This window comes from Epinephelus lanceolatus, chromosome 12 (genome assembly GCF_041903045.1).
Source record: "Epinephelus lanceolatus isolate andai-2023 chromosome 12, ASM4190304v1, whole genome shotgun sequence".
NCBI classification, from domain to species: Eukaryota; Metazoa; Chordata; class Actinopteri; order Perciformes; family Serranidae; genus Epinephelus; species Epinephelus lanceolatus.
In genome coordinates, this window is record NC_135745.1 from 28,112,985 (window position 1) to 28,140,816 (window position 27,832).

General features: G+C 42.7%; 1 protein-coding gene across 2 annotated transcripts; it reads left to right on the forward strand.

The window, feature by feature from the left end:
• Positions 1-561: 561 nt before the first annotated feature.
• scinlb (scinderin like b) lies at positions 562-27,263 on the forward strand. 2 transcript variants are annotated; one of them, XM_033650806.2, is made up of 17 exons: positions 562-722; positions 5,049-5,236; positions 7,896-8,050; positions 10,687-10,848; positions 14,681-14,830; positions 15,303-15,398; positions 16,930-17,062; positions 17,307-17,395; positions 17,527-17,742; positions 17,833-17,963; positions 20,663-20,753; positions 21,602-21,772; positions 21,860-22,034; positions 24,241-24,356; positions 24,522-24,599; positions 24,772-24,832; positions 26,442-27,263. In XM_033650806.2, the coding sequence occupies exons 2-17, from the start codon at positions 5,056-5,058 to the stop codon at positions 26,612-26,614; spliced, it is 2,178 nt and encodes a 725-aa protein (XP_033506697.2). In that variant the 5' UTR covers positions 562-722; positions 5,049-5,055; the 3' UTR covers positions 26,615-27,263. The 2 variants fall into 2 exon arrangements, with proteins under 2 accessions (XP_033506697.2, XP_033506698.2); XM_033650807.2 differs by having other exon boundaries at positions 587-722; positions 15,303-15,389.
• Positions 27,264-27,832: the final 569 nt, after the last annotated feature.

Sequence of the window (27,832 nt, forward strand, 5' to 3'; positions counted from 1 at the left end):
CATGTTTAACCACCACTTTGTTTTATGTTGATGGGCAGTGGCGGCTGGTATGTGTTCAATTTTAAGATTTGAGCCTATTCTGGCTCCTAATAACACAACAATACAACATTTTAAGATCTACAGCTAACAAACTGATGTCATTGTGACGTCAGCCCTAATAGAGTCTATACACCCCTGAAACAAACATTGTGATTCAGTCTATTGTACAGTTATGACATCACAACTTCACAGAAGTCCTGACGACTCATTCAAAGGCACAGTTTCTGAATATGGACTGTGTGCATTCCTCTTTGGATTGAGCGTTTTGATATTTTCACAATATTTAAAGCCAACAGTACCGATACCTGTTTCATAATAATAATAACAGCAAAAAGTCACTTGAGGAAATATAAGTTTTTACAGTATGTGACCTTTAAAAAAGCAAAGTGTCCTGAGTTATGACAGTTTAAACGCATCTTTGAGGAACTCCTCTCTGAGTGCACTCAGGCTGATTGAAGCATCTCTATCATTGCTTCTTCTGTCGACCAATCAGTGTTCCCTCTCCTCCTCCTCCTCCTCCTCCTCAGACTGACCCGACAGCCTGAACACTCCCTCCTCCTCCTCCTCCTCCTCTTTTACTACACATTAAAACATAAAGCCTCCCCACACTCCGCTCACTCCCTCATCTACAGCCTCCATCAACGCTTCTGCTCCTCTCTCCTGTGTGATTCATCCTGCAAACTGTGAGTTCACTTCTTCCACCAGACATGAATGCACCTTTTGTGACTCTGTGGACTTTGATTTATCCGACCAGCCTTTCCAATCGTGCAGTTTTTCTCTGCTCCCTGCTGCAAAGCTCGCGTTGTTAGAACCGATTATTATGCTGTTTGTGCGCCTATGTGGCCGGTTCAGTTTACGGCTGCAAAGTTTGTAAGTGATTCTCCAGATGTGGAAAGTCTCCGTTCATTTTCTCTTGTGTGAGTCACAGCAGCCAGCGAAAACAGAGGGACAAAGCGTTTCCATTTATTATGGAAACACGGGCTGTTGCTTTGCTTATTATGGGGAAAATACTCTGGGCATAAAACAGGCGATAGAAGTGCAGGAAGTAGTAGTCTGAACATTATGTAATACTTAAAAAAAAAAAGAGAGAAAAAAAAGAAAAAGGGAGGTGTGCAAAAGTGTAGGTGAATATGAAAGCAACATGTATGAATTTTATATATTTTTTAAATGCATTTCTCCTGTTAAATAATTTAGAGAAAAATCCCATCAGCCTCACTTCCAGTCTGACCAGTCAGCAGAAACAGCAGACAGATGAAGTCAATTTGGGGCTGGGCAGTGTATCCATACTATATCAATATTGTAATGTGAGACTAGATATCATCTTAGATTTGCATATGGTAATAACATACGTGTTGTTTCCTGGTTTTAAAGCTGCACTGCAGTAAAATGATGTAATTTTCTGAACTTACCAGACTGTTATAACTCTATTATTTACCCACTTTATCATCATATCCACATTACTGATTAATTATTTATCAAAAATGCCATTGTGTATACATATTTTTTATCATATAATTCAAATTCCTACTGGTTTGGAAGGCTCAGTAAATGGCATACATATATTATTTTCCCGTCATACAAGAATAGAGGACACGTACTTTTCCTAATATGGAGGTGGACTCTGGTACATAAAGAAAAAATCACAAATACGCCTGGAAGGGAAGAGAAGGATACAAACTAACAAACAAAAACATGTCACACATATGTCCTCGTACATCACTCTGTAGGGTCACATAATCACAGAGCATGTTCATAATTATGTAGGCTTATATTCTGAGTCCATAACCGGTCCGAAAGGGATTCATAAAATGCTACTTCCACCATTGCATTAACCCATTCTTTCAATTCTTTGCCTTTCTTGTCGTCCAGTGTCTCAGGATAACTTGACAGACAGTTATTAGTCTCACAATAATAACAGCAAATGCACACTTGGATACGTTTGGTATTTGCAACTAATCCCCCAGTAAACACAACTTTGGACTTAAAGGGATTTCTGAACCAAACCAATGACTTAAGCTGTCTCATTGTGTAGATATTTAATGAAAGCACCAGTAGTCAACCCTACAATATCGTCGATATTGAGGTATTTGGTGAAAAATATCGTGATATTTTATTTTCTCCACATTGCCCAGCCCTCATTTACTCGCCCATTGCTCCTCCAAGCAGACATATCAGCAGCATTATAAACATTATGTCACACCAGTGTTGTTGGCAGTGCATCAGCAGACATCCATGGATCTTAAGTGATCTGAAGGCGTGTCCCTGGTGCAGCATTTATTGATCAGCGTCTTACAGGAGGTCCACTGGGTGTTCTCTGTCTGCACTGAAACCTGAGCCGCCCATTATTAAACACACAGCTGAACAAACTCCACAGTAATGTTACTCCTTCAGGTGGTGCTGATGATGATGATGTGGTGTGTTTGGATTGTCTCTGGGTGCTGTAATCTTTTAATATCTAACTGTAAACAATAATGCACCATGCATGCAGGTGTAAGGTGTAGTTACAGAGCAGTATGTGGATCACAGGGTAAAGACAGCTGTGGCAGAAGTGAGGATGTGGACATTGTGTCATCACAGCGGACATCAGCCTCTCGGCAGGCAGCAATAATCCTGCTGCCACAGTGATTTGTAATCTGGCTCTTGTGTAATCGGGGGGGAAATCTGCATAATCTCTCACTCTCATCATGATCTGAAGTTTATTTCTAACTTCCTGTCACTCTGAGTGCCAGATTAAGTGATACTGGAGAGTTTAAAGGGACAGTTCACCCCAAAATCAAAAAATATTTCCTCCTCCCTGTGGTGCTATTTATCAGTCTAGATTGTTTTGGTGTGAGTTGCCAAGTGTTGGAGTTGTCAGCTTTAGAGATGTCTGCCTCCTTTCCAATATAATGGAACTAGATGGGACTCAAAGCGTCAAAAAATACATTTGAAAACTCAACAGCAATGTCTCTTTCCAGAAATCATGACCCGGTTACTCAAGATAATCCACAGACCTTGTTGTGAGCAGTTTCATGTGGGAACTATTTTCTTTCTACCAAACTACATCCAGCAACTGTATCCCTGTGCAGAAGGAAGTGTGCATCTACTCATGGATGAGGGGCTCATGCTTGTGACAGAGAGATATAAACATTGATGGTGTCTTCCTCAGCTGAGCTTTAACGTTAGATAGCTAGTGGTGCTAAGTGAGCTAGCAGTAGATGCACTCTTCCTTCTGCATGGTGATTCACGTAGGAACTATTGTCTTTCTCCCGAACTATACCCGCCAAATGTGGGGCTTGTGCTTGTGGCAGCAAGAAATGTAAACAATGGCATCCTCCTCAGTTGAACTGTAACATTAGCTAGCTCAGTGGTGCTAGGTGAGCTGGAAGTAGATGCATGCTTCGTGATGCACGGTGATCCGTTTATTTCGGTAGAAAGAAAATAGTTCCTACATGCGTCAACATGCAGAAGGAAAGGTGCATCTTCTTTTTGATCTCACCTAGCACCACTGAGCCAGCTAACGTTACAGCTCAGCTGAGGAGGACGCCGTTAATGTTTACATTTTGCGCTGTCATGACCACCAGTCTCTTGTTCATGAGTAGATGCACGCTTCCTTCTGCACAGTGATACAGTTGAGGGGTGTAGTTCAGTTAAAAATTAAAATAGCTCCTACATGAAACTGAGTAGCCGCATCATGATTTCTGGAAAGAGACTTTTATGTTGAGATTTTCAAATGTATTTTTTGGCACTTTGAGCACCACAAGCTGAGTGCCATCTAGATCCATTATATTGGAAAGAAGGCTCTCTACAGCTGATATCTCCAACACTCAGCAACTCACACCAAAATAATCTAGACTGATAGCCAGCACTACAGGTGAGAGGGAAATATGTATTTTTGTGGGGTTTTTTTTGGGGTGAACTGACCCTTTAACTGCGCCTGCAACGAGTTCACAAGATTAATTTATTGAAGCGGTCTGCAGTCATGCTGCAGTAGAAACATAATAACATTAAGCGCTCCACTCTGACTCCATAAAAACATAAGATGTGGGAGTTAAGTAATTGGGTCATGCAGGTTGTGCAGCATTGAATTTGTGTGTGCAGTGTTATCTCTCGATGTTGGCAGGAGTGAGATTTACAAAATAAACATCTGCTGATAATGGGTCAAAGTTTCTCAGTTATTAAAACATACATTAGACAATGTTATAGGTTTTATAAGCTTTATTTTCAGATATTACAAAGTGCTTTTTCTCTTGTCACTTAAATGAATGCAGAGAGGCTAAGAGGTTAAGGGCCAAAGTCATTTTCAAACCACATATCTCTAAACTTCTCATGAAAATCGTCCTTGCTTTAGGCTTTGAGGCGATGCATTTTTGAGAATACCCAGTGGGTTTTACTGGCATGACAAGTTGGAGAATGTTCCCAACTCATTAAAGAGCATTTAATCCTGCAGATTATGTGAAAACTAAATAAGGAGAAGCATGGCTGTCACCTGTCAGAGTCAAATGTCAGATGGTGTTCATGTCAGAAAATCAATCAATCAACTAATGCATGTGAAAAATGTATTCATGTGACATTAGCAGCAGTAATGCTTGAGTAACTGCAGGTCTAAGAACTAGTTTGTCTGGTTGCGGAAAGTATGCCTGAGCCCTATACGTCTATACACTGAAAGCCTAAATATGATGTTAAAAAAAGCCTCTTGTCAACAACACATGTATGTGCAACGCGTAACCACTGTGGTTTAGTCTTTCTCAGCTGTTATCCACAGCTCTACAGAATCATACAGTTCAGGAAATGATGTTGATATGTAAAAATAACTTCCTCACATTTACTTGGTCTGTTCTTTTCATCGTTTGCTGCATCTCTCTGTCTTCCTCTGCGTCCTTAGGTTGGGAGTTAAAAGATTTGCAAGGAAAGTTTTACAAGGCAAAAGTATTAAAATCACCCTGTTTTTTCTCCTTCTCCCTCTGACCTCCTCCATCACCATATTTACTCTCATCCTCCTTCTTTCTTCATCCCCGTCGTTCCCTTAGAGTCATCATGGTTTCCCATAAGGAGTTCGCAACAGCAGGAAAGCAGCCGGGCCTGCAGGTGTGGCGTATCGAGAACTTGGACCTGAAGCCGGTTCCTCAGGCCCTGCATGGCAGCTTCTACACCGGGGACGCCTACCTGCTGCTCTACACCACCTCAGCTCCTTCATATAACATACACATGTGGCTGGGTAAGACATGGACACACACTGTGCACCCAATATCTTAATAATCCCATTTTCAGCCACTTAGAATTTTAAGTGTAATGACTTTTATCTGAACAAAATTCTGATAATTGAAATCTTCCTCTTTGTCTTGCTTTATCAAAAGGGATGTTTTCAAAACAGGAACAGTCTTTCGTTACATTTTTGAGAAATAATAGAAGCAATTTCACTGCAGTGTGTTCCCTAAATGCTATCACTCTTTTGTTGTTCCCCTTGTTATTTGGTTATTTTGTGCAAAGTTTTACTGTTTGACAACTGTGATTTTATAGTAGCACTACTTCTCTAAGTGGTGATATGATATCCTGAGGTTCAGCTCACTAAAATGAATTCCCATTGTTTAAATGTCAATAAAGTATCAGCTCTTGAAATGAGTAAAAGAACAATACTACTAATCACTTCCTTGGAGAAGTCAGTAACAAACTAAAGTAAAACTAAAGTAAAAAATTAACAAATTAAGAAGGAACTACTTCCAAAGCTGAGACAGATACAGGCATGGCACAAGGCTGAACATCTTTGCATTTTGACTGAGGCAAATACACTAACAAGCGCGAACTCACAATAGCTGCAACCACGTGTAGGCATGCATTGACGCATTGTCCCTTTTTTTTTTTTTTTTTAATTTTCACAGATAGATAAACACACCATGTTCACACTGAGCCCCAATATCTCGATTGTCACGCAGCCGCCCATCAACTGTCGCCTGGTTGTTCACATCAATAGCACATTTATTCATGCCGGTCAGCAACAGTTCTGCTCCTCTGCTCTTTTCTAGTCACTTGTAGAACTCTGTCACTGTCTGTCTTTGTCTCTCGCTCTCAATTTAGACACAACTAACAAATAAGTGGAAACACAGGGTCCATATTCTGTCATTTATAATAATCAGCTCATGTATAACATATAGATTATATTCATTCATTTTCTTTAACTGCTTATCCTGTTGGGGGTCACAGGGGGGCTGGAGCCTATCCCAGCTGACATTGGGTGAGAGGCAGGGTACACCCTGGACAGGTCACCAGACTATCACAGGGCTGACACATACAGACAGACAACCATTCACACTCACATTCACATCTACGGGCAATTTAGAGTCACCAATTAACCTGCATGTCTTTGGACTGTGGGAGGAAGCCGGAGTACCTGAAGAAAACCCATGATGACATGGGGAGAACATGCAAACTCCACACAGAAGGCCCCCCCCACCCCACCCTGGGTTCGAACCAGGAAACCTCTTGCTGTGAGGCAACAATGCTAACGACTGCACCACTGTGCTGCCGTTTATGACATATCCATTATATCATTCATAATAGATCATCAACATATTGTCTCGCCAAATTCTATCATGGCTCGCTTAAAACATATACCAGATGCTGAACTATCGCTGCAGATAGTGAGCTGACCATGGAGCTTGAGGCCATTGCACTGCAGGTCCTGTGTGAACAGCCCAGTTGCTTAACATGGACGCTGAAAGGAAGTGAGCATGGTCCACGGAAAATTGGTGCGCTTTGCGGTGCATCTGTGTCCAGTTTAAGCCCGGCACTAAGCAAAGGACAGCTCCTTTGTCTCGTTATGAATTTTTCCACAGTGTCTTGGGCAAGTTGGTGAATCCATTTGGAAGTTGCACACCTTTTTTTTTAGATAGGCCACTCCCACCCCCCCCCCCCCTGTCCTGTTGGTATGAGCACTATCACACAACTTCACACGTTTGACCTCCTTGCCAAATTTCAGCGACCACCAAAGGGTGGGGATATTTTTGCAGACCAACCGACAGAGCAGTTTATAGAACAAACTTGTTGTTGTTAAAAAGCTTCAGGCACTGTGAGACTAAGAGAGCAGTTTACACTCATGATTGTGTCACCACAGCTGTGGTTTTGAAGTGACTATAGATCAGATAAGGCGTCTGATCTCAGAGCTGAAACATTATCTGCTATATGAGTCGCTGAAAAATTCTTCTCTGTAAGTCAGACCAGTTTGTGAAATTCCTCTCAGCTGCACAGCTCCCTCTCTGTGCCGTCTGCTCTCATCCCAGCTCAGGCCTGTGCAGAGGGAACAATAGCAACCAACTTTATATCCTAAATCGAAGTCTTCCCATGCTCCAAAAACTCTGAGTTACATAACAGACTCAAACGAAACCACTGTAGGCCTGTTACTCACTTCTGGAATACCCCCGGCGGCCACAAGAGACCAGTCCCTGCATGTTTGTAGCAATCCTGCCAGTTCTCCTCCAGCGCCGGCACACAGTCTGTCCTTTTACTTCTCTGCTGCCATTGCAACAGCCTGTAAGACACTGTAGCAGAAATAACATGAGAACATAATTAATCCCTCTGTCTGGGATCAATGTTAGTCATGAAGGATCATGGAATAGTTTATCCATGTTGTGTGCCATCTGACAGTAGTAATAGCAGGATACAGAGAGGCTCTGCTGCAGATGTGGTTTGTGTGATTCAAAGCCTCCGGTCCTGACTCAGAGGTACCATAAGGTCACTGCAGAAACTACGGTGCTGCAGTTTGCTCTGCTAATGTAAAATAACAGAATGTTTTTATGAGAAACTTGATCCTTGAGTATCTGTGTGGAGCAAAAGTGTAAAAACAACCCAGGAAAAGACTACAAATGTCTCTTTCTCCGCAGGGGATGAGTGTTCACAGGATGAGAGCGGCGCGGCAGCCATCTTTGCAACACAGCTGGATGATTTCCTGGGTGGAGGGCCGGTGCAGTACAGGGAGTTGCAGAACACAGAGTCCAACACCTTTCTGGGGTACTTCAAGTCAGGAATCAAGTACAAGGTGAGCTCCACTGTACAGATGTTAAACATATAACAATATACAAAGATGCTAAACATCAGCCTGTTGGTAATGTCATTGTGAGAATGTTAGCAATGCTGGTGTTAGCATTTAGCTTAAATTCCTGCCCTGCATCCATGCCTCAACCTATGGGGTTGAAAGATGAAGCCGATGCGAAGACTCAAAGTTACATGTAATTAAGGGCGTGGCTGCCTTGAGTGACAGGCTGTCTGCAAGGTGTTACCACTGTTCAGTCAGGAACACTTTAGTCAAAGAAAAATTTATTTCCATCTGGTGCTCCATCAGTTGATTGGGCTGTTTGAGATCGGCTGACATAGCTGGGATGTGAGCTGAGACTTGACATCGTGTCCTGCCTGAACTAACGCTATGCTCAATTTTTTACGCAGAGACGTCGGCCTCTAGTGTGATACATAACATGGGCGTCAGGCAGTGCTTTCTAAACAATAAGAATGACATAACATGGCAACAACAATAATTTAAGCCTCCTGTTTCATGGTGGTTGATCTCACCCTCTGCTGGGAGGGTAAGAAGCTCCCGGACCTCATTGTCTCCCCAATTTGCAGACATTTTTGGCTGCTGTTTGCCTTTTTTTAGTTAGACGCTAACTGCTAGTAGCTGCTCATTAAATCTTCCGGTAGCAGTTTGCGTACATAAGATACCATCAAAATGTCACACCTGTCCCACTCATGGTCCCATTCAGCCAGCTTTTTCACAGATGCTGATACAGAACAGTGAGGCAGAATTATGGGGCGACATTCCCGTCTTGAACAGGCACTGGTAAAGGGGCTTATGAGTCAGATCCACCCCTCGCTGCTCCACAGCTCCGCCCTCTCATCAAACATGACCACTTCCAGCTACAAAAATCTAAGATGACAACAGCCAAAATGCCAAACAGGAGTCCACAAACCAATGGGTGATGTCACTGTAGCTTCATCCACTATTTTATACAGTCTATACGTGCCTCTCAGATTTGCTAGCATGTCTCAGGTCTCATTTCTTTTAAAAAATACTGTACAGTTTTACCCTTTTTAGGCCTCTAAAAATTATTCAAACAGTTTGAGAAGGGAAAACTTAAATAAACTGCTCACAGTTTATATGTATGCACCATGATGTGTGGTCACAGAAAGGGTTAGGGACCATTTCTCTAGGTTATTGCCCTCATAAATGAGCCAACCTTACTCTAACCCTAACCCTACGTGTCTGTCTTTTTTAGTCTGCTATTCCAAAATACATGCTTAAAAATATAAAGTGTGCAATGAAGAGGTTACAGTATGGTTCTTACAACATAAACATTAAGTTTAAATGACAAAAAAGTGACAAATGGAGCAACGATCTGTCTCAGGAATCTGTTTGACCTAAATATATCCACAGGGTTTAATGATTGTCAGCATCACATGAACTTTGTCAAACAGAGCGACTGATGAGTCTGAAGTTCAGAGGTAACTCAACATTCCCCTCTCACCATGCCAGGGCGTGTCTGCCCGACTGACTGACTGTAACCGAGGCAACCACCCTGCTCAAAGGAGGACATTTTGAAAAGACACAAGCCACTTTTTAACCAGCCATCTGTTTCGTATTACCATGAAAACCATCCAAACCTCCTTCTGGCTATAGTTGGATGTAATTAGGCCAAACTCTTGTTTACCGCTTTGCAGAGTTGGTGGGTGGAAACTCTGCTCTGCACATGTGCACCAACACACACACAGTTACACAGTGTTCTTCAGAGACAGAGCTAAACCTCATTATCTCTTCATAGTTTTGGTAACTCCACTGTTGGGAAACAATCCTGCCATTAGAATAAACAGAGCCGGCATTGTAGCCATGGAAAATTTTACTGCCTCTCTAGTGAGGAAGATGAACGGCATGAATGTGGTTTCCATTTTGAGGCCTAAAGAGCCACTCCTCCAGATGCTCACAAGACTCTGTGCCTTTGTTAGTAAATGCTAAGCCCGCAATAGACATTTTAAAGACAAGGGAGTTCTTATTTGTATTTGTTCTTGTGAAGAAACAGGTCTCAGCTTCAGTTTCTACATGTTAAAGAGTGCATCAAACTAAAGCAGTCAAATTGTTTTTTCTCCCGCAGAACATGTCTGTTGCTTATTTGCAGAGAATTATTTGCATGCCTTGTAAATACTTGTTTTGTTTAATGGCTTCACGAAGGACGGCTCGTTACGACACAATCCCGCCTCGCAGGTACACCACTGTTGCCCAGAACAGACATGATCCTCCTTTCCAGAAGCAGGCATCATGTTAGTTTCATTTCTCCCCATCTGATAGGGTTTATTGGCTTTATTAGCTGTGATTTATAGCACATGTTAATCCCATTGTTTGGCACAGCACAAATTTACAGCCCTTTGTCCTTTGAGGTTTTTACTGCGCTGTGTGAAACTCATATCACCCTCACTGTGCAGTGAATATTGAGCTCTTTCTCTCATTAAAATCATCTGTCTCCTCACATCCTGCCTCAGACCTCTCAGTAGTGCATTTTATTCGACTAACACAAGGCAGTTGTAAACCACACACACGCCCCGTAACTGTGCACGTGTAATGAAGGAGACATTTCAGGAAGGATTTCCCTGCATGTAAGCTGACTTGAATTAGTATCTTTTTTGTCACAGCTGGGGGGTGTGGCCTCAGGTTTTCAGCATGTGGTGACCAATGACATGAACGTGAAGCGCCTGCTGCATGTCAAGGGTCGCAGGGCCATCAGAGCGACAGAGGTGGACATGTCTTGGGCCAGCTTCAACAAGGGAGACTGCTTCATTGTTGACCTCGGCAAGGTGGGCTGGATTTATCTGTTTCAGTGTGTATATGTGTGATAAAGAGTGTATCTAAATGCTTACTTAGATATACAGTACAGGCCAAAAGTTTGGACACATCTTCTCATTCAATGCGTTTTCTTTATTTTCATGACTATTTACATTGTAGATTCTCGCTGAAGGCATCAAAACTATGAATGAACACATATGGAGTTATGTACTTAACAAAAAAAGGTGAAATAACTGAAAACATGTTTTATATTCTAGTTTCTTCAAAATAGCCACCCTTTGCTCTGATTACTGCTTTGCACACTCTTGGCATTCTCTCCATGAGCTTCAAGAGGTAGTCACCTGAAATGGTTTTCCAACAGTCTTGAAGGAGTTCCCAGAGGTGTTTAGCACTTGTTGGCCCCTTTGCCTTCACTCTGCGGTCCAGCTCAGCCCAAACCATCTTGATTGGGTTCAGGTCCGGTGGCTGTGGAGGCCAGGTCATCTGCCGCAGCACTCCATCACTCTCCTTCTTGGTCAAATAGCCCTTACACAGCCTGGAGGTGTGTTTGGGGTCATTGTCCTGTTGAAAAATAAATGATCGTCCAACTAAACGCAAACCGGATGGGATGGCATGTCGCTGCAGGATGCTGTGGTAGCCATGCTGGTTCAGTGTGCCTTCAATTTTGAATAAATCCCCAACAGTGTCACCAGCAAAACACCCCCACACCATCACACCTCCTCCTCCATGCTTCACAGTGGGAACCAGGCATGTGGAATCCATCCGTTCACCTTTTCTGCGTCTCACAAAGACACGGCGGTTGGAACCAAAGATCTCAAATTTGGACTCATCAGACCAAAGCACAGATTTCCACTGGTCTAATGTCCATTCCTTGTGTTTCTTGGCCCAAACAAATCTCTTCTGCTTGTTGCCTCTCCTTAGCAGTGGTTTCCTAGCAGCTATTTGACCATGAAGGCCTGATTGGCGCAGTCTCCTCTTAACAGTTGTTCTAGAGATGGGTCTGCTGCTAGAACTCTGTGTGGCATTCATCTGGTCTCTGATCTGAGCTGCTGTTAACTTGCGATTTCTGAGGCTGGTGACTTGGATGAACTTATCCTCAGAAGCAGAGGTGACTCTTGGTCTTCCTTTCCTGGGTCGGTCCTCATGTGTGCCAGTTTCGTTGTAGCGCTTGATGGTTTTTGCGACTCCACTTGGGGACACATTTAAAGTTTTTGCAATTTTCCGGACTGACTGACCTTCATTTCTTAAAGTAATGATGGCCACTCGTTTTTCTTTAGTTAGCTGATTGGTTCTTGCCATAATATGAATTTTAACAGTTGTCCAATAGGGCTGTCGGCTGTGTATTAACCTGACTTCTGCACAACACAACTGATGGTCCCAACCCCATTGATAAAGCAAGAAATTCCACTAATTAACCCTGATAAGGCACACCTGTGAAGTGGAAACCATTTCAGGTGACTACTTCTTGAAGCTCATGGAGAAAATGCCAAGAGTGTGCAAAGCAGTAATCAGAGCAAAGGGTGGCTATTTTGAAGAAACTAGAATATAAAACATGTTTTCAGTTATTTCACCTTTTTTTGTTAAGTACATAACTCCACATGTGTTCATTCATAGTTTTGATGCCTTCAGTGAGAATCTACAATGTAAATAGTCATGAAAATAAAGAAAACGCATTGAATGAGAAGGTGTGTCCAAACTTTTGGCCTGTACTGTACTTACTGTCATAATACTAATGGAAGCGCTCATGGACTATATTCTGTCTTCATTACCATCATTTGTTTACTGTGAAAGAGTGGTGACTTAAAGGGACAGTTCACCCCAAAATCAAAAATACATATTTTTCCTCTTACCTGTAGTGCTGTTTATCAGTCTAGATTGTTTTGGTGTGAGTTGCTGAGTGTTGGAGATATCAGCTGTAGAGATGTCTGCCTTCTCTTCAATATAATGGAACTAGATGGCACTCAGCTTGTGGTGCTCAAAGCTTCAAAGAAATACATCTGAAAAACTTAACAGCAATGTCTCTTTCCAGAAATCATGACTCAGTTACTCAAGATAATCCACAGACCTTGTTGTGAGCAGTTTCATGTAGGAACTATTTTCTTTCTACCAAACTACACCTGCCAACCGTATCACCACACAGTAGAAGTTTGGATCTACTCATGGACAACAGGCTCGTGCCTGTGACAGTGTGAGATGTAAACATTAATGCCATCCTCCTCAGCTGAGCTGTAATGTTAGCTAGCTTGGTGGCCCTAGGTGAGCTGCGCGTTGATACAGTTGGATGTAGTTTGGAAGAAAGAGAATAGTTCCTACATGAACTGCTCACATCAAGGTCTGTGGATTATCTTGAGTAACCAGGTCATGATTTCTGGAAAGAGACATTGCTGTTGAGTTTTTCAAACGTCCTTTTTTTTAGGTGCTCTGAGCACCGCAAGCTGAGTGACATCTAGTTTCATTATATTGGAGAGAATCTCTACGCCCAATATCTCCAACACTCAGCAACTCACAGTAAAACAATCTAGATCAGTGGTTCCCAACTGGTCCAGCCATGGGGTCCAGATTGCTCCTCAGTCATTAGTTCAAGGTCCACGCAGTTTAATATATTCCTATACTGGTGTTAGGGTCATGTCTCGGAGTTAGTTTGCTGTCTCTTTTAGGTAGCTGCCGTTATTCACTCACTCTACAGAAGAAAACAGCACTTTAAAATAATAATGGTCTGTGCTGGAAAATCAATGTACTACATAATAAAGTGCGTTTTTTACAAACTTGACAAGTCTGAGAGTCAGTTGTGGTCTATTCAAAATGGATCCACAACCCACTTTTGGACCCTGACCCACCAGTTGGGAACCACTGATCTAGATTGATAAATAGCACGACAGCTATTTTTGAGGGCGGCATGGTGGTGTGGTGGTTAGCAGGTTGCCTCACAGCAAGAGGGTTGCCGGTTCGATCCCGGGCGTGGGAGCCCTTCTGTGCGGAGTTTGCACGTTCTCCCTGTCTCAGCGTGGGTTCTCTCCGGGCATTCCGGCTTCCTCCCACAGTCCAAAGACATGCAGATTGGGGACTAGGTTAATTGATAACTCTAAATTGTCCGTAGGTCTGAATGTGAGTGTGAATGGTTGTCTGTCTCTATGTGTCAGCCCTGCGATAGTCAGGCGACCTGTCCAGGGTGTACCCTGCCTCTCGCCCGATGTCAGCTGGGATAGGCTCCAGCCCCCCCGCGACCCTCAAGAGGATGAAGCGGTTAGAAGATGAATGAATGAATGAATGGTATTTTTGATTGTGTAGTGAACTGTCCCTTTAAAGTAACAATACTTCAGTTTTTTTTTTTTAATTTAAACCCCTGTTTATGGTCATAATTTTTTTCAGCCATTCAATGTATTTACATCCTGTACTGTAATTACCCCTTTATATAGCTGTTGTCATTGTTAGCGGCCAAGTCTGCCATTTTGGTGCTGAATTCCCACTGCCTACTGAAGCATGAAGGACTCATAGAAGACAGCGCAGCATACAATACCATCTATGCCGATAATAAACCCAACATTTCCCACTGATGCTCCTATACCTATAAACTAGATCACGGTTGCTCATTACATGATGCAAAAGGGACGAATGACTTTCTTCTTTATTAAAACAAACTAAATTTGTTTGGCTGCACTGTAAACATATGTAGGTGCTCCTCTGTTAAAAACAGCCATATTTGCTGCCTCAGAAGTCTCTGACCTGTTTTTAAGGACACCTGCTGTTACCACCAGTAACCATGATTGTCAGCAGATCAACCAGGACTGAAATCTTAAAGATTCTAACTTTGATATGCATTTCCTGTCTCTCCCTCTCCTGCAGGACGTCTATCAGTGGTGTGGCAGTGAGTGTAACCGTTTTGAAAAGCTGAAGGCCTCTAACGTCTGCATCGACATCCGAGATAATGAGAGAAACGGCAGAGCCAAATTGCACATGGTGGAGGAGGGAGAAGAGCCACAAGCAGTCATTGATGTAAAACGCAATCTCCCGTACATACACACATTCCTCATTTTGTGTCCTTCTTCCGGTCCACGCTGAAGTTTTCACCCTAAAGGTGATCACTCGTGAGCTAAAGCTGTAAGTGGTATTGATGCATTTCACAGTCGGTGATTAGTCAGCGTGGGAACGAGTGGACACAATGCTGTCCTTTGTAATGCGCTGCTCATGTGCCAACTCTGTGCCAAGGCGGCATTGTAAACACTTCCTTTACAACAAGAGAGGAGGGTAAACTCCAGAGAGGCCTACAAAGAGACGGGGAGGGGGGGGTCACAGAATATGTTTTAAATAAATCAAGATCTTTTTCAGTCTGAGAAAAGCTGAACGTTGTCTACAAAACACATCACTGTCGAGGCTGTTGTGCCTTTATTTGTGTATAAAACCTCAGTTGTAACTGATAATTATGACAGAAAGATGAGAACAATGATTCATTCCTCTACTTGTTTAGGCTCTGGGGCCCAAACCCACCATTGCCCCCGCTACAGACGACATAAAGGTGGACACCGCCAACAAGAAGAAGGCTGCCCTCTACATGGTGAGTGACGTAAGTGACAGTCAGTTCAAATGAACTGAATTTTTATATATGCATGATATATATGCATGACTTTGATTTCTGGGCTGGGATTAAGATTTTAACTTAAACTCAAAACTCAAAAGGAGATATTTCAAATGAAGCCTGATAATTGATAAAGCTGCATTTTTTGGTGCTGATTTGAATTTGAAAACAATTCTTGAATATTATAGCCTGAATCAAGGGCAAATGAATTTGCAAAGATGCCTGCATGTTTAAACTGTCTGTCACTGAATGCAACTTTTAGAAATAAGTCTGTAACTTTAAATAGTTATTAATATAGTTCATATAATATATATTACACTATTACATAGTACAGTTACAGCATAAGACTGTAAAATAATGCATTTTTGAAAAAATCTGTTTTATATTGCAAGAAATTAAGATGTTTTGAGGTTGTTGAATGACCAACTGAAGGCATACTTTACATACATAGTTTTTCTTGCATGCCTCTGGTGAATGAAGATTTCAAAAACTGAGAAAATTCATGGTGAATTAAAGTAAAAGGCAGCTGAGGTGCATGAAACAGATAATCTGTGAAAAAGAAATATTCTTTGGGGTGCTCAGTAGCTCATTGAGTAGAGCTGGTGTCCCATGTACAAAGACAAATGTCCTTGCCACAGCGGCCACAGGCTTGATTACAGCCTATGGCCCTTTGCTGCATGTCATCCCCCTAACTCCCCTTTTCACACTTAACCTGTCCTGTCCAATAAAGGCATAAAAAGCCCAAATAATAATCTTAAAAAAATCTATATGCCTTCGGTGAACTAAGAAACCAAACTCATTGAAACAACAGCAAAACATCTGTTTACAAACTCTCTCACACAAGTCTAGCAGTATAATCCAAGTCTCATTTATCCAGTCGTTTGCTCATTTAAAACAGTTCTGCATACAAGGTACGTGCTTGGGTGAGCTTGCCCGATTGCGCGACTGGTCTACGTGTGAGACTGTTAATGCTGAAGTGTTTTAAATAGTCAAGTTTTAATGAAAATTAAAGTGTTTGGGAAGTTCTGAGCATATGACCGGATAAATGAGACTTGGATTATATTGCAGGAGTTGTGTGAGAGTTTGTAAACAGATGTTTTAATGTAGTTTTGCTGTTGTTTAACGTGGTCCCTTTTTACCCCAGTCCATAAAGAATTTTCTCCATTTTTGGATTCTTCGTTCACCGAAGGCACGTGAGAAAAACAAAGTTTCCTTCCTGAATTCAACCCAACGCATGACGAGTAATTAATGTACAAATGGTCATTTATTGGGTAAGGTAAAGTAAGGTAAGGTAAGGTAAGGTGATAAGATAAGATAATCCTTCATTCGTCAGGGACAGGGACAGTGCAAACAGGAAGCATCACTAGAGAAAAATACAATTCGAAGCAATATATATGTAAAATAAGTAAACTGAACAAAAACAAAGAGAAATATAATAAGGAAGCATGTTCCTCAAGCATGTCTAACCGTACACTTTGAGAACAGAGCTGGTCGCTGATATGGTCCCTCTGCCTTGTAGATCTCTGATGCCTCTGGCACGATGAAGGTGTCGGTCGTGGCTCAGGCCAGTCCCTTCAAACAGGCCATGCTGTCTCCTGATGAGTGCTACATCCTGGACAACGGGGTGGACAAGAACATCTTTGTTTGGAAAGGTGCCGACAATATCACAGACTCAGTAACACAGCAGGAAATGAGCTTTCCTCGCTGTCCTCACCACTGTTTTTTCTGCTTTAATTCTAAACATGCTAATTAAAGAAAATGCTCACTAGGTAGTTTATTACATAGATTCTCTCTTGAAGTAGCATATGGGAGGGTCAAACTGCACAGTCTTTTTGAGAATTACGACCATTTTGTAATTCTTGACCATTATGTCATCTCTTATGTGATTCCAATCAGGTCCCAAGGCCAACATGGCGGAGCGTAAAGCAGCCATGTCAGCAGGTCAGCAGTTCATCAAAGACAAGGGATACTCCAATAAGACACAGGTAAAGCTGACAAGTGCATGAAACAAACATGAGTCTTGCAGAAAAGCAGCATCTGGTATCACCTGTAATCACACATATAATACCATGTCAAAGATGCAGCTGATAACCTCTCTGACCTCCCTCCTTTACAGATCCAGGTACTTCCTGCAGGAGCTGAGACGACCATGTTTAAGCAGTTCTTCAGCGACTGGAAGGACAAAGACCAGACCACTGGCCCCAGTAAGGCCTACACCATTGGCAAGATAGCCACAGTGGAGCAGGTGCCCTTTGATGCCTCCACCCTGCACAACAACAAGGCCATGGCAGCTCAGCACGGCATGGTGGATGATGGCAAGGGCAAGGTCCAGGTACGAGTGTGCTAAGAGTTCGTTTTTTTAAAGACTCAGATAAAACAGTGTGGTGAGGTGTGGAAAAACAGGTTGTGTTCTGGCTTTCAGATTTGGCGTGTTGAGGGTGAAAAGGTGCCTGTGGATCCCTCTAGCTACGGTCACTTCTATGGTGGAGACTGTTACCTCATCCTCTATAGCTACAGACTGGGGGGCAGGGAGCAGCACATCATCTACACCTGGTGGGTAAAAAGAATGATCAATTAAACCAAGTGTACAGAGGTGGAGCTGGAAGGAAACATCTGGAGCTCAGCCCAAACCTGGGGTGGGGGGGCATTTACAGCAGCTTTACGCACTATTTTTTAGCCATTTTGGGTAATAAAATAAAATCTGTACATTGGAAAACCCATAGACTGTATAAAATAATGGATAAAGCCACCATGACATCACCCATTAGTTTGTGGACTGCTGTGCTGAAGACTTGAGTTTGGCATTTTGTCTGACATGAGGGTGGAGCTGTGGAGGAGTGAGGGGTGGATCTGAGGGTTGTGTCCTAGAACAGTTCAATGAAAATCCTAATGTCAGGACAGCTGAGGAGCTCTTATGATCTTCATGGGGGAGAAAGCGGGAATGATAGGTGGGGTGCTGCAGGCACTTATAAAGGGGGATGGGCTGGCCCGTGCAACTCAAGATGATTGGTCTGTCTCCCTACAGATGTGGTTGTTATTGGAGCTTCCATGATCGGACACGCCTGAAAGGGGGCTGCATTAAATAACAGCAAAACTCTCATTGTGATATACCTCACTCCGTTTATCAGAGGGGTTACCCTGGTAAACTAAAGTTTTTAGCACTTCCACATTGGCTTAATTTTTCAGGCCCAGAGGTTGCCGCTTGGGAATAACATGAAATTCGCCAAGGAAAAAAAAATCATCCTGTATAATCTACATCCTATTTTGTATCTAATTAATCTCCAACTGTCTTCATTATTCTGAACTGCATAGAAGATGTGGGTGGAGCCTCCAGGTCTGAAAATTGAAGCTAATGCGGAAATCCCTTAAAGCTGCTTTCTCTCTTATGGCCAGCAGGGGGCGACTCCACTGGTTCAGAAAAAAGAAGTCTGATTGTATCAAAATGTACAAGAAAATGACCAGACTTCTCACTTGGTTTTGTCCAGGTCCAGACTTTTGAATTCACCCACTCCATTGACTCAGAGTTGACTGATTCGTCTGGCATGACATGAAACAGCAGTTTCTCAGTTAGTCAGTTTAGATTAACCAACAATGCCACAGGTTGGACTAAAGCTGTTGGCAAGTGTTGGCAAGTGGTGCGCCATAACCAATGATGAGTAATAACAACAATGGCAAGCGCTATAGACAAGACATTGGCTGCTATCAAGGCTGTCCTGAATCAACATGTCTTCTCAGTATCACCCAACATCTTTGTTTGTTTTACTTCACTCTGCTTCACTCTTAAAATCCTGGCAAAACCAACATGTTGCTATAGGAATGCAGAGTGGACGCAGCATCAGACTGACGATGAAAACGGAGTGTAATGAGTTCACAGTTCTCTCTGATATCAGGCAACACTTGATTGTTTACCTCAGTATAATTTTCCTGAGGAGTTTACGGTCTCAATCTCTAGCTACAAATCTTTTTTAGTACAGCATGACATTCATTTTGTAAATTATAATCCCATTAAGAGTCTGAGGCCATGGCTCTCTGCCAGAAAACAGTGGATTGCCCCCTTCGGGTTAGGAGTGAGTTACTGCCGCAAGCAAGTACAAGTACCTCAAGGTCTTGATCATGAGTAAGGGTAGAATGGAGCGTGAGACGGATCGGTGGTTTGGACCGGACTGTTGTGGTGAAGAGGGAGCTGAGCCAGAGGGCAAAGCTTTCGATTTACTGGTCCATCTATGTCCCAACCCTCACCTATGGTCATGAGCTCTGGGTAGTGGTCTAAAGAGTAAAGTGGCAGGTACAAGCAGCTGAAATGAGTTTCCTCCGTGGGGTGGCTGGACTCAGCCTTAGAGATAGGGAAAGGAGCTCAGACATCCGGAGGGAGCTCGGAGTAGAGCCACTGCTTCTTTGCGTCGGAAGGGGTCAGTTGAGGTGGTTTGGGCATCTGATCAGGATGCCTCCTGGGCGCCTCCCATTAGAGTTCAGGGCACATCCCACAGGTAGGAGGCCCCGCGGCAGACCCAGAACATGCTGGAGGGATTACATATGTCATCTGGCCTGGGAACACCTTGGGGTCCCCCAGGAGGAGGTGGAAAGCATTCCTGGGGAGAGGGACGTCTGGAATGCTTTGCTTGGTCTGCTGCCCCTGCGACCTGGCTTCGGATAAGCAATTAAAAATGGATGGATGGATGGACGGATAGTCCGATTTAGACTTAAAAAGACAATAAAGCAGGGTATGCTTCAGGGTGTAGCTACCTTTTGACTGTCAAGTCGCTACCGCCGCAATGTCCTCTGGTTCTCAGTTGGATCCACCCCCTCTCCACACCACAAACCCATCAGTTCATGAATGTTTAGCTGATGAATCTGCTCCGTTTAATCTGCTGTCCATTGCAAATCAAGGATTCCAAACAATGGTGAGCAAATGTGATCGTCAGTACTCTGGATTGAATATTAGACCAACAGAAGAACATTTACTTAATTATACTTACTTATTTTGGACTTATTTTGGGAATAGCATAGTAAAATAAACAACATGGGCATATATAATTAACTGAGTGACACAAAGTTGAAGGTGTTTTAAAAATCTGCATGTATGTACAGTGTAATTTATGTGACAGTGTGAATAACAAGCTTTAGTTGAGCGTGTACACACAGTACCCTACCACACCCAGTCTGAGACAACACACAACCACACACACACACACACCAGTAACGATGGTGACTGTAGGAAACTAATTCAGACTGTGTGTGTGTTGCTGTGTCAGGCAGGGGCTGAAGTGCACACAGGATGAGCTGGCAGCTTCGGCGTTCCTCACTGTGAAGCTCGATGACTCAATGGGAGGATCCCCGGTTCAGGTTGGAGCTCAACGTTGACACAGTATTTACCTTTACATCACGTGTGAAAACAAGTTCAGACTCTGCACAGTCTCATTATTGTATCTGACAACATAAGCACCACATTAAGCTGTGAGCCAAGAGTATTAACGGAATAATTAAAGATAATGAATTTAGTGAGTAATAACTCGTAATATTAGGAGTTTTCTTCCTTGAATCTGACATGAATAGACAAAGTTTTTCGAGTTCTCTGAACATGAGAGGATTAAGGAACTTGAGTAAGAAGTTGCAGCAAAGGTGTCAAAACTGAGAACTAACTTGAAGCTTTCACAATAACATTTAGCTTATTGATTTGCTCATTTAACCTTGCACATAATTTACAATTTTTTCTCTTGGGTGCCATAAAGGGTGAGTGTAAAAGAGACAGAGGAACATGATGTGTAGTTACCTCACGATAGCAGCATGCAGGGTGCTAATGAGGGTTCAGCTCCTCAAACTTATTAAACCAGTTATTACAGAGGATTTAAAACCAGAAATAACTACCAATAAATAACCAGTAATAACTTCACTCTTCTGCCATGAAAAACAACCGACCTTGGACAACCAGCAGAGGGCAGTGTTACTTTAATGTTGCTATTAATACCGCTCTACTCAAGCTGCTGCACTTCCTTACTGTACATACATAACAGTTTCAGATCCTCACAGTTGTAACAGAGTGCTGCCACATCACCTACTACCATGTGAAGCTTCAACTCCAAACTAGATCAGTTACTTAAGAGTTTCATTTACTCTCTGTCCCAGTGATGCAGGCATCAAAACATAACTACAACTTAGCCCGTTTACAACAAATTATATGACTTCGTCCACAGGTGCGAGTGACTCAGGGCCAGGAGCCTTCACATCTGATGAGCCTGTTCCAGGGCAAACCCATGATCATCCACAGCGGAGGAACGTCCCGCAAAGGCGGACAGTCGCAGACTGGTAGCACTCGCCTCTTCCACATCCGTCAGAGCTCCTCCCGTGCTACCCGGGCTGTGGAGGTGAGCCATCTGCCGGCACGTGGTCTTGTGTTGTTGTGGTCACATTCCTGATTTCCACCTCTCACCTGTCTACATGTGTTCCCCCAGGTCGAGGCCTCTGCTTCCAATCTGAACACCAATGATGTGTTTGTGCTGAAAACACCCAGTGCGTTATTTGTGTGGCGGGGCGTTGGAGCCAGTGATGAGGAGATGGACGCCGCCAAGCATGTGGTGGGCTTCCTAGGTGGCAATCCCAGCCAAGTGTCAGAGGGCAAGGAGCCAGGTGGGTGTCCTCTGTGGACTAATAGACTGTGTGTAAAATAACAACAGGAGGGACCAAGTCATTTGGTACATTCACGTGCACACCAATATTTCACCATTATTCTGAATATGACAATATTCCAGATTTGACGGGGGTCATGTAAACAGCATGTTCCATTTCAATATTTGGAATCAGTCCTTATTCTGAATGTAGGAGTTTCCAATTGAGACGTGGGATACGCCGAAATTATTCAGGTTTTAGGGGCATTCTTTGGACATGTGCACAGACAAGTCCACTACTGGTGGAAAAAAAACTCCTGGCCCTAAATTTTGCCTTGATAAACAACATATCAGCATATGTACAGTATATAGGTTTTTGGATATGTGCAAATATCCCAGTGGCAACTTTTTTAAGAAGGTGATCGAAGGAATGAAAGAGAGGCTGGGTGTGCATGGTCCAACAAATCTGCCAGCGCTGGGAAACTCTGGAAAAATCCTGTTTTGATTTAAAGAAGCAAAATTACAAGCAGCTTTAGCCATTCCACTTTACCATATTTTGATGTGATGTTGGGGCACGATAATCGGAGTATGCATGGCTGCATGTAAAAAGAGTATTAGTGGAATATTCGTTTCCATCAGCCATGTGAACAGCTTAGTAGGAATATTGTTTTTTTTTCGGAATAAGTGCAAAAACAGGAATATTTTGTGCATGTAAAACATAGTCATTGTAACCTGTTTAATTTGAGGCCCATTCATGTCTTGTCATTCTGAATGGTCACACATCAAACCGACGAAAACCCCATCCTTCTGCTCTGCCAACTGAGCTATCAAACACGAAATGACCCGTTAGGGGTTGCGGGGGGGCTTGAGCCTATCCCAGCTGACACTAGGCGAGAGGCGGGGTACACCCTGGACAGGTCGCCAGACTATCACAGGGCTGACACATAGAGACAGACAACCATTCACACTCACATTCACACCTACGGACAATTTAGAGTCACCAATTAACCTGCATGTCTTTGGACTGTGGGAGGAAGCTGGAGTACCCAGAGAAAACCCACACTGACACCAGAGTAATATTACTCATTACTCATTGTTACTCATTTTAACAACAGAGTGATAATATTTCAAATGTACAAATAACACGGATGCTTTTGAAAATATGTTTTTATTTGTTTAAACAAGTTTGTTGGAAGTTGTTTCATCTCCGTCTGTTATTTTAGCCCTGCATGTTCTGCTAACTACAATTTGTTTTTGTGGACTAGCATAGTTTTTGTCTGTGAATGAATTTATCTTTGGTATCATTTCTTTTCCAACTGGCGCTCAGTTACATAACATTATTCATCATGGTTCATTACTACAACTCGATTGGACGCTGTCAGACTGGTTCAAACAAAGTGGATCATCTGGTGAATTCAGACTTACTGGGAATTGATTAAGTTAATATTAGTTGATCCAGGAAATGAAAAGAAATTAATTGATTCGTGGCATAGTCTTAACTCTTTGGGCTCGAGGGAAGGTATCAAGTATTTTCAGGTCAAAAGGCTCAAGTCCATGTAAAGTCACGAGTCATTGGTGTTAAAGTCCAAGTCTTTTATTTCTGTCAAATCAAATCTAACGTAATCAAATTCGTAACTCGAGTCTGACTCCATTCCACACCTCTGCTTATCCATGCATGAAAATAAACTAGGCAATCGGTCAAGACGCATTTTTCTTTATTCATATGCCAAATATTTTAGAGGATATCGCTGACAGAGCTAGTCTGATTTTGACAGCTACAGAGGGTGGATGCATCATCAGTTGTCATAGACATACTCATTAGCCTAATGGCTGCACAGTCCTGTAAAGCCAAAAGTTTTCTTTAATCAGTTCTACTTTATCTTAATCGTTGACTTGACTTTGAGGAATAAGAAAAGCTTGACTGTGTTCAGTTGAGAAAATTACACTGATTGTTCCAGTGACGACCAAAACTGCAGCTGAGTCATGTCTGATTGCTACGTGCTGCATGTTGCTGTGCAGATCAAGTCATCGGCCTGATGACTGACTGGCCTGATAAACAGTTACTGCTGCATTTCTGGTCTGGTTTTGATTAAACTTAAAAAGATGATGCATCTCCTCAAGAGCTGTGGTGGAGGACGCGAGTCACTTCCTGTTTAAACAAACAAAAGCACCAAAAATGGGACAATCTACTCGGAGCTGATGGATGTATTATTTTTCTTCTGTTCCAGCTGATTTCTGGTCTGCTCTTGGTGGCAAGAAGGAGTACCAGACCTCCAAGAGTCTGCAGCAGATGATCAATCCCCCACGTCTGTTTGGCTGCTCCAACAAAACTGGACGACTTACTGTAAGTCACAGTGGTATAACAGCACAATCTGTTTTCTTATTAAGGTGTATATGCTGCAGATGTGGAACATTTATTTGGTTTAGCCTGTCAACACAGCTAATATAGTGTAATATAAAATAATCCACACACAGTGCATCTGAGTTTGTTTCCTGCTCTTTCTCTCAGGTTGAAGAAGTACCAGGAGACTTCACTCAATCTGACCTGGCCACGGATGATGTCATGCTCCTAGATACCTGGGACCAGGTAAGATGAGCTCCCTGTTGTCATCATTAGAGCTTGTGGAAACATTTTTAAACTGTAAAATGTTGGTATGCAGTTCAGAGCCTCCACAGACTACACTGAGGCATACAGACTCTTAAAATGCTGCATAACTGGAGACTGTTTGAGTGACTGAGTGTGTTTCTCTTCCCTGTAGATCTTCATTTGGGTTGGCAACGATGCTAACGCAGAGGAAAGGAATGGAGCTCCCAAAATAGGTTTGTTGCATGAAAACGCTAAAAGGAGAAACAGATGCAACACACATATCATATTGTCTTTCTGCCAGAAAGCACGACAGAGTCATAACTGTGGCGTTGAATGAAAGTATTTCAAGTGTTTTCAAAATTACTTGAGAAAATGGCCATTGTTCATTTTCTTAAACCACCATGAGTGTCACAATTCAGGATCAATATTCTTATATTAATGAAAAAGATGATGTGAAAGGTGAGAGGTGTTGCTCATAGTGATGAACTCAGACAATTATTACCTGACGCTGCAGCTCTAAGGAGCTTTTAAGTCTCTTATGGGCTCATTGTTTTGGTTTTAAGGCCTGCAACTTAACTATTATGCTGAAAATACGCCAAGTAGTGGCGACATGAAGCTCGCAACAAAATTTTTCTGTAGCCGAGAGGTGTGTTCAAGTGTTTTAGGTAGGAAAAAATTCTTTGTTACATAGGTCAACATGTCACAGAAGTCACACAACTTTGTGTAGTGACTGGATGAAGCTGTTCTCTGGCTGTAATTTGTTGCTAGAAGTTAAACTACCTTGCTTGCTGCCGCTTGCTGTGTTTCCAGCCTTATGATTCACTTTCACCACTCTCATCAATGTCTTTGATTTGCAGCTGTTTTCAGGATAAAGGCAGATTTGTACTTTTGCGTGCAGAGTCTATTTGCCGTGGCCTACGCAGTTGTGAGCATTTATACTCACTCAGTGGTGTGTCTGTGTCACTCCGCAGTTACACCTCCACAACACTAGTTGGCTGCAGCATTTCTGTGAAGTGCTGTAAAGTTGAGTTGATTCAAAACACACATTAAACATGGCTCAATAGCGACAATTTCAAACACAAGTACACAAATCAGCTTCACTGTAACTCGCAGCATTCACAGACAAACACTTGTCTTTATCTGGACACATTTTCCCCAACATGCTAACGTTATTAGCACAAGCCTATGGCATTTTACATTGTATAAATTAGCCTAGCAGCTAGCGAATTTTCTTCTTCTTGTATAAAACCAGGGACAACAGCAACATTTAACAATGGTAATGTTACAAAATTTGGCTCCATTACAGCTCACAAGGTTCGCCGACAAAACTGTCTTATACTAAACATGTTTTCCAAACAAATATAACATGCTAACATTATTAGCACAAGCCTATGGCATTTTACATTGTATAAATTAGCCCTAGCGGAGGCAAGCAGAGGTTTCCACTACTCATATGAAGTCAGGATAACAGTAAATAAAAGCTTTGTTTCCACTGAGGGAAATTGTTTCAGCTTACAAAAATAGACAGGAGGTCTGCGTTACCACAATACATAGATTTCTGGGGAGGTGCACGTCAGGCCAAGGTAGGGTACGGCATAGGCTCCATGTCGACACAGAGCCTCCAGATGAATGAACATGCTCTGTATATGATGGATGAGTAAATGCCCATTTATCCTCAAGGTGGTAATATGTCAGTGTTTTGTTTCCAACCAAGTGGGCAGAACAATTTATGCAGGTTTAAGTTTCCTTTCTGCAGTTATGCTGCTATATGTTCTCACTTCCTGACTCCTGCCCCCGTGTCTGCCTTTCTGTCCCTCCCTGTATCTACTTCTTGTCATGCAGCAAAAGATTACGTGGACACAGACCCGTCTGGTCGCAGAGGGCTGCCCATCACTACCATCAAACAAGGAGCAGAGCCTCCAACTTTCACTGGCTGGTTCCAGGCCTGGGATCCCAAGATGTGGGAGACGGATCCGTTGGGCAGAATCCGTGCCCGTTTCTCAGCTCAAAGCTAATGTCTCTTTTTACCAGTCCGACTCCTTCCCTGTCCAGCACCTCCTGTTGCTACTCTGTTTATTTTAACTCCAATCCCTAAGTGCCAAAACCAATGTAATCACTGTTATCAGGTTGTATGGCTGCCTCTATGCCTTGGTCGCGGTGCAGCGCATCGGACTTTATAATCAGGAACGTATCACATCAGTCGTCAGATGACTTCCTGTAGCAACGTTATCTTTAATTGCTAAAAGTGGTTTAATGATCTGTTGCATCCAACAGCTTGTCGCCTTCATGTCTTTATCGAAGCCCCTAATATGATGAGGAAAAAGGAAAGGAAGCCATTTTAGACAGCTGGAGATATCCTCTCTTTCTCTCTGCTCTCTTTCACTTCAGAAGACGCCATCATGCTTTCCTTTGTTGTTTTTATTCTTAATGACCTAGTATGTCAGAAAGTTTACTCCATGACTCTGCAGTGTCTACATGTTGTGTTTTGTTATTGGTACTGGAAAGCTGGACACTTAGTAGAAGTTGCATGCTGCATTTTGTTTTTATCATATTCTGTGCTTGTGAATTTTAAAAGGCGTACAGCGGTGTGTATGTGATGTCTTTATTACTTGACCCTGAAACGCTCACATGGATGGCTTTAAATAAAACTCCCAGTATTTCAAATCTCTGTTTTCTATTGGAATATTTTCAAGGCTGATGAGTAAAGGATTCAGATTAATCCTACATATGCACATTCTGCACATCCAGCGTTTGTAATCTGAATCAAACATACAGAAACTGTCAGAGGGTTTATCAGCCAGCTTTCACTCGGTCTCTCTGTCCTCTCTCGGGAAGAGAGAGCGGGATCTTGTTGCAGCTCGCAGCATCTGTCTGAGTAGGAAGAAGACATGAAAGCTCAGCTCACAGCTGCCGTCCTTCAGGATGCACAGAGACAGCAGCCTATGTTACAACCCAAAAATGACTGTTTTTGTCAGTGGAGTCTGGTGGCTTTTATGAGCGCATGGATGGAGAACTGAGGCCATTAACAGCTTCTGAACGGGCTGTCTGACACTGAGATAAAGCGGTGAAAAGACTCTCAATATAGTGTACATTTACACTGTTTTGGGTTTTTCTATTTAGGACTCTTTTTTTGTAGATGGCTAAAATAGGTTTCGCTGCTGCAACCCATCCACAGCAGCAGGTTTGCACTGCTTATCTTCTGTCTGTTGCCACTCCTCCCACTTCTCCCAAAG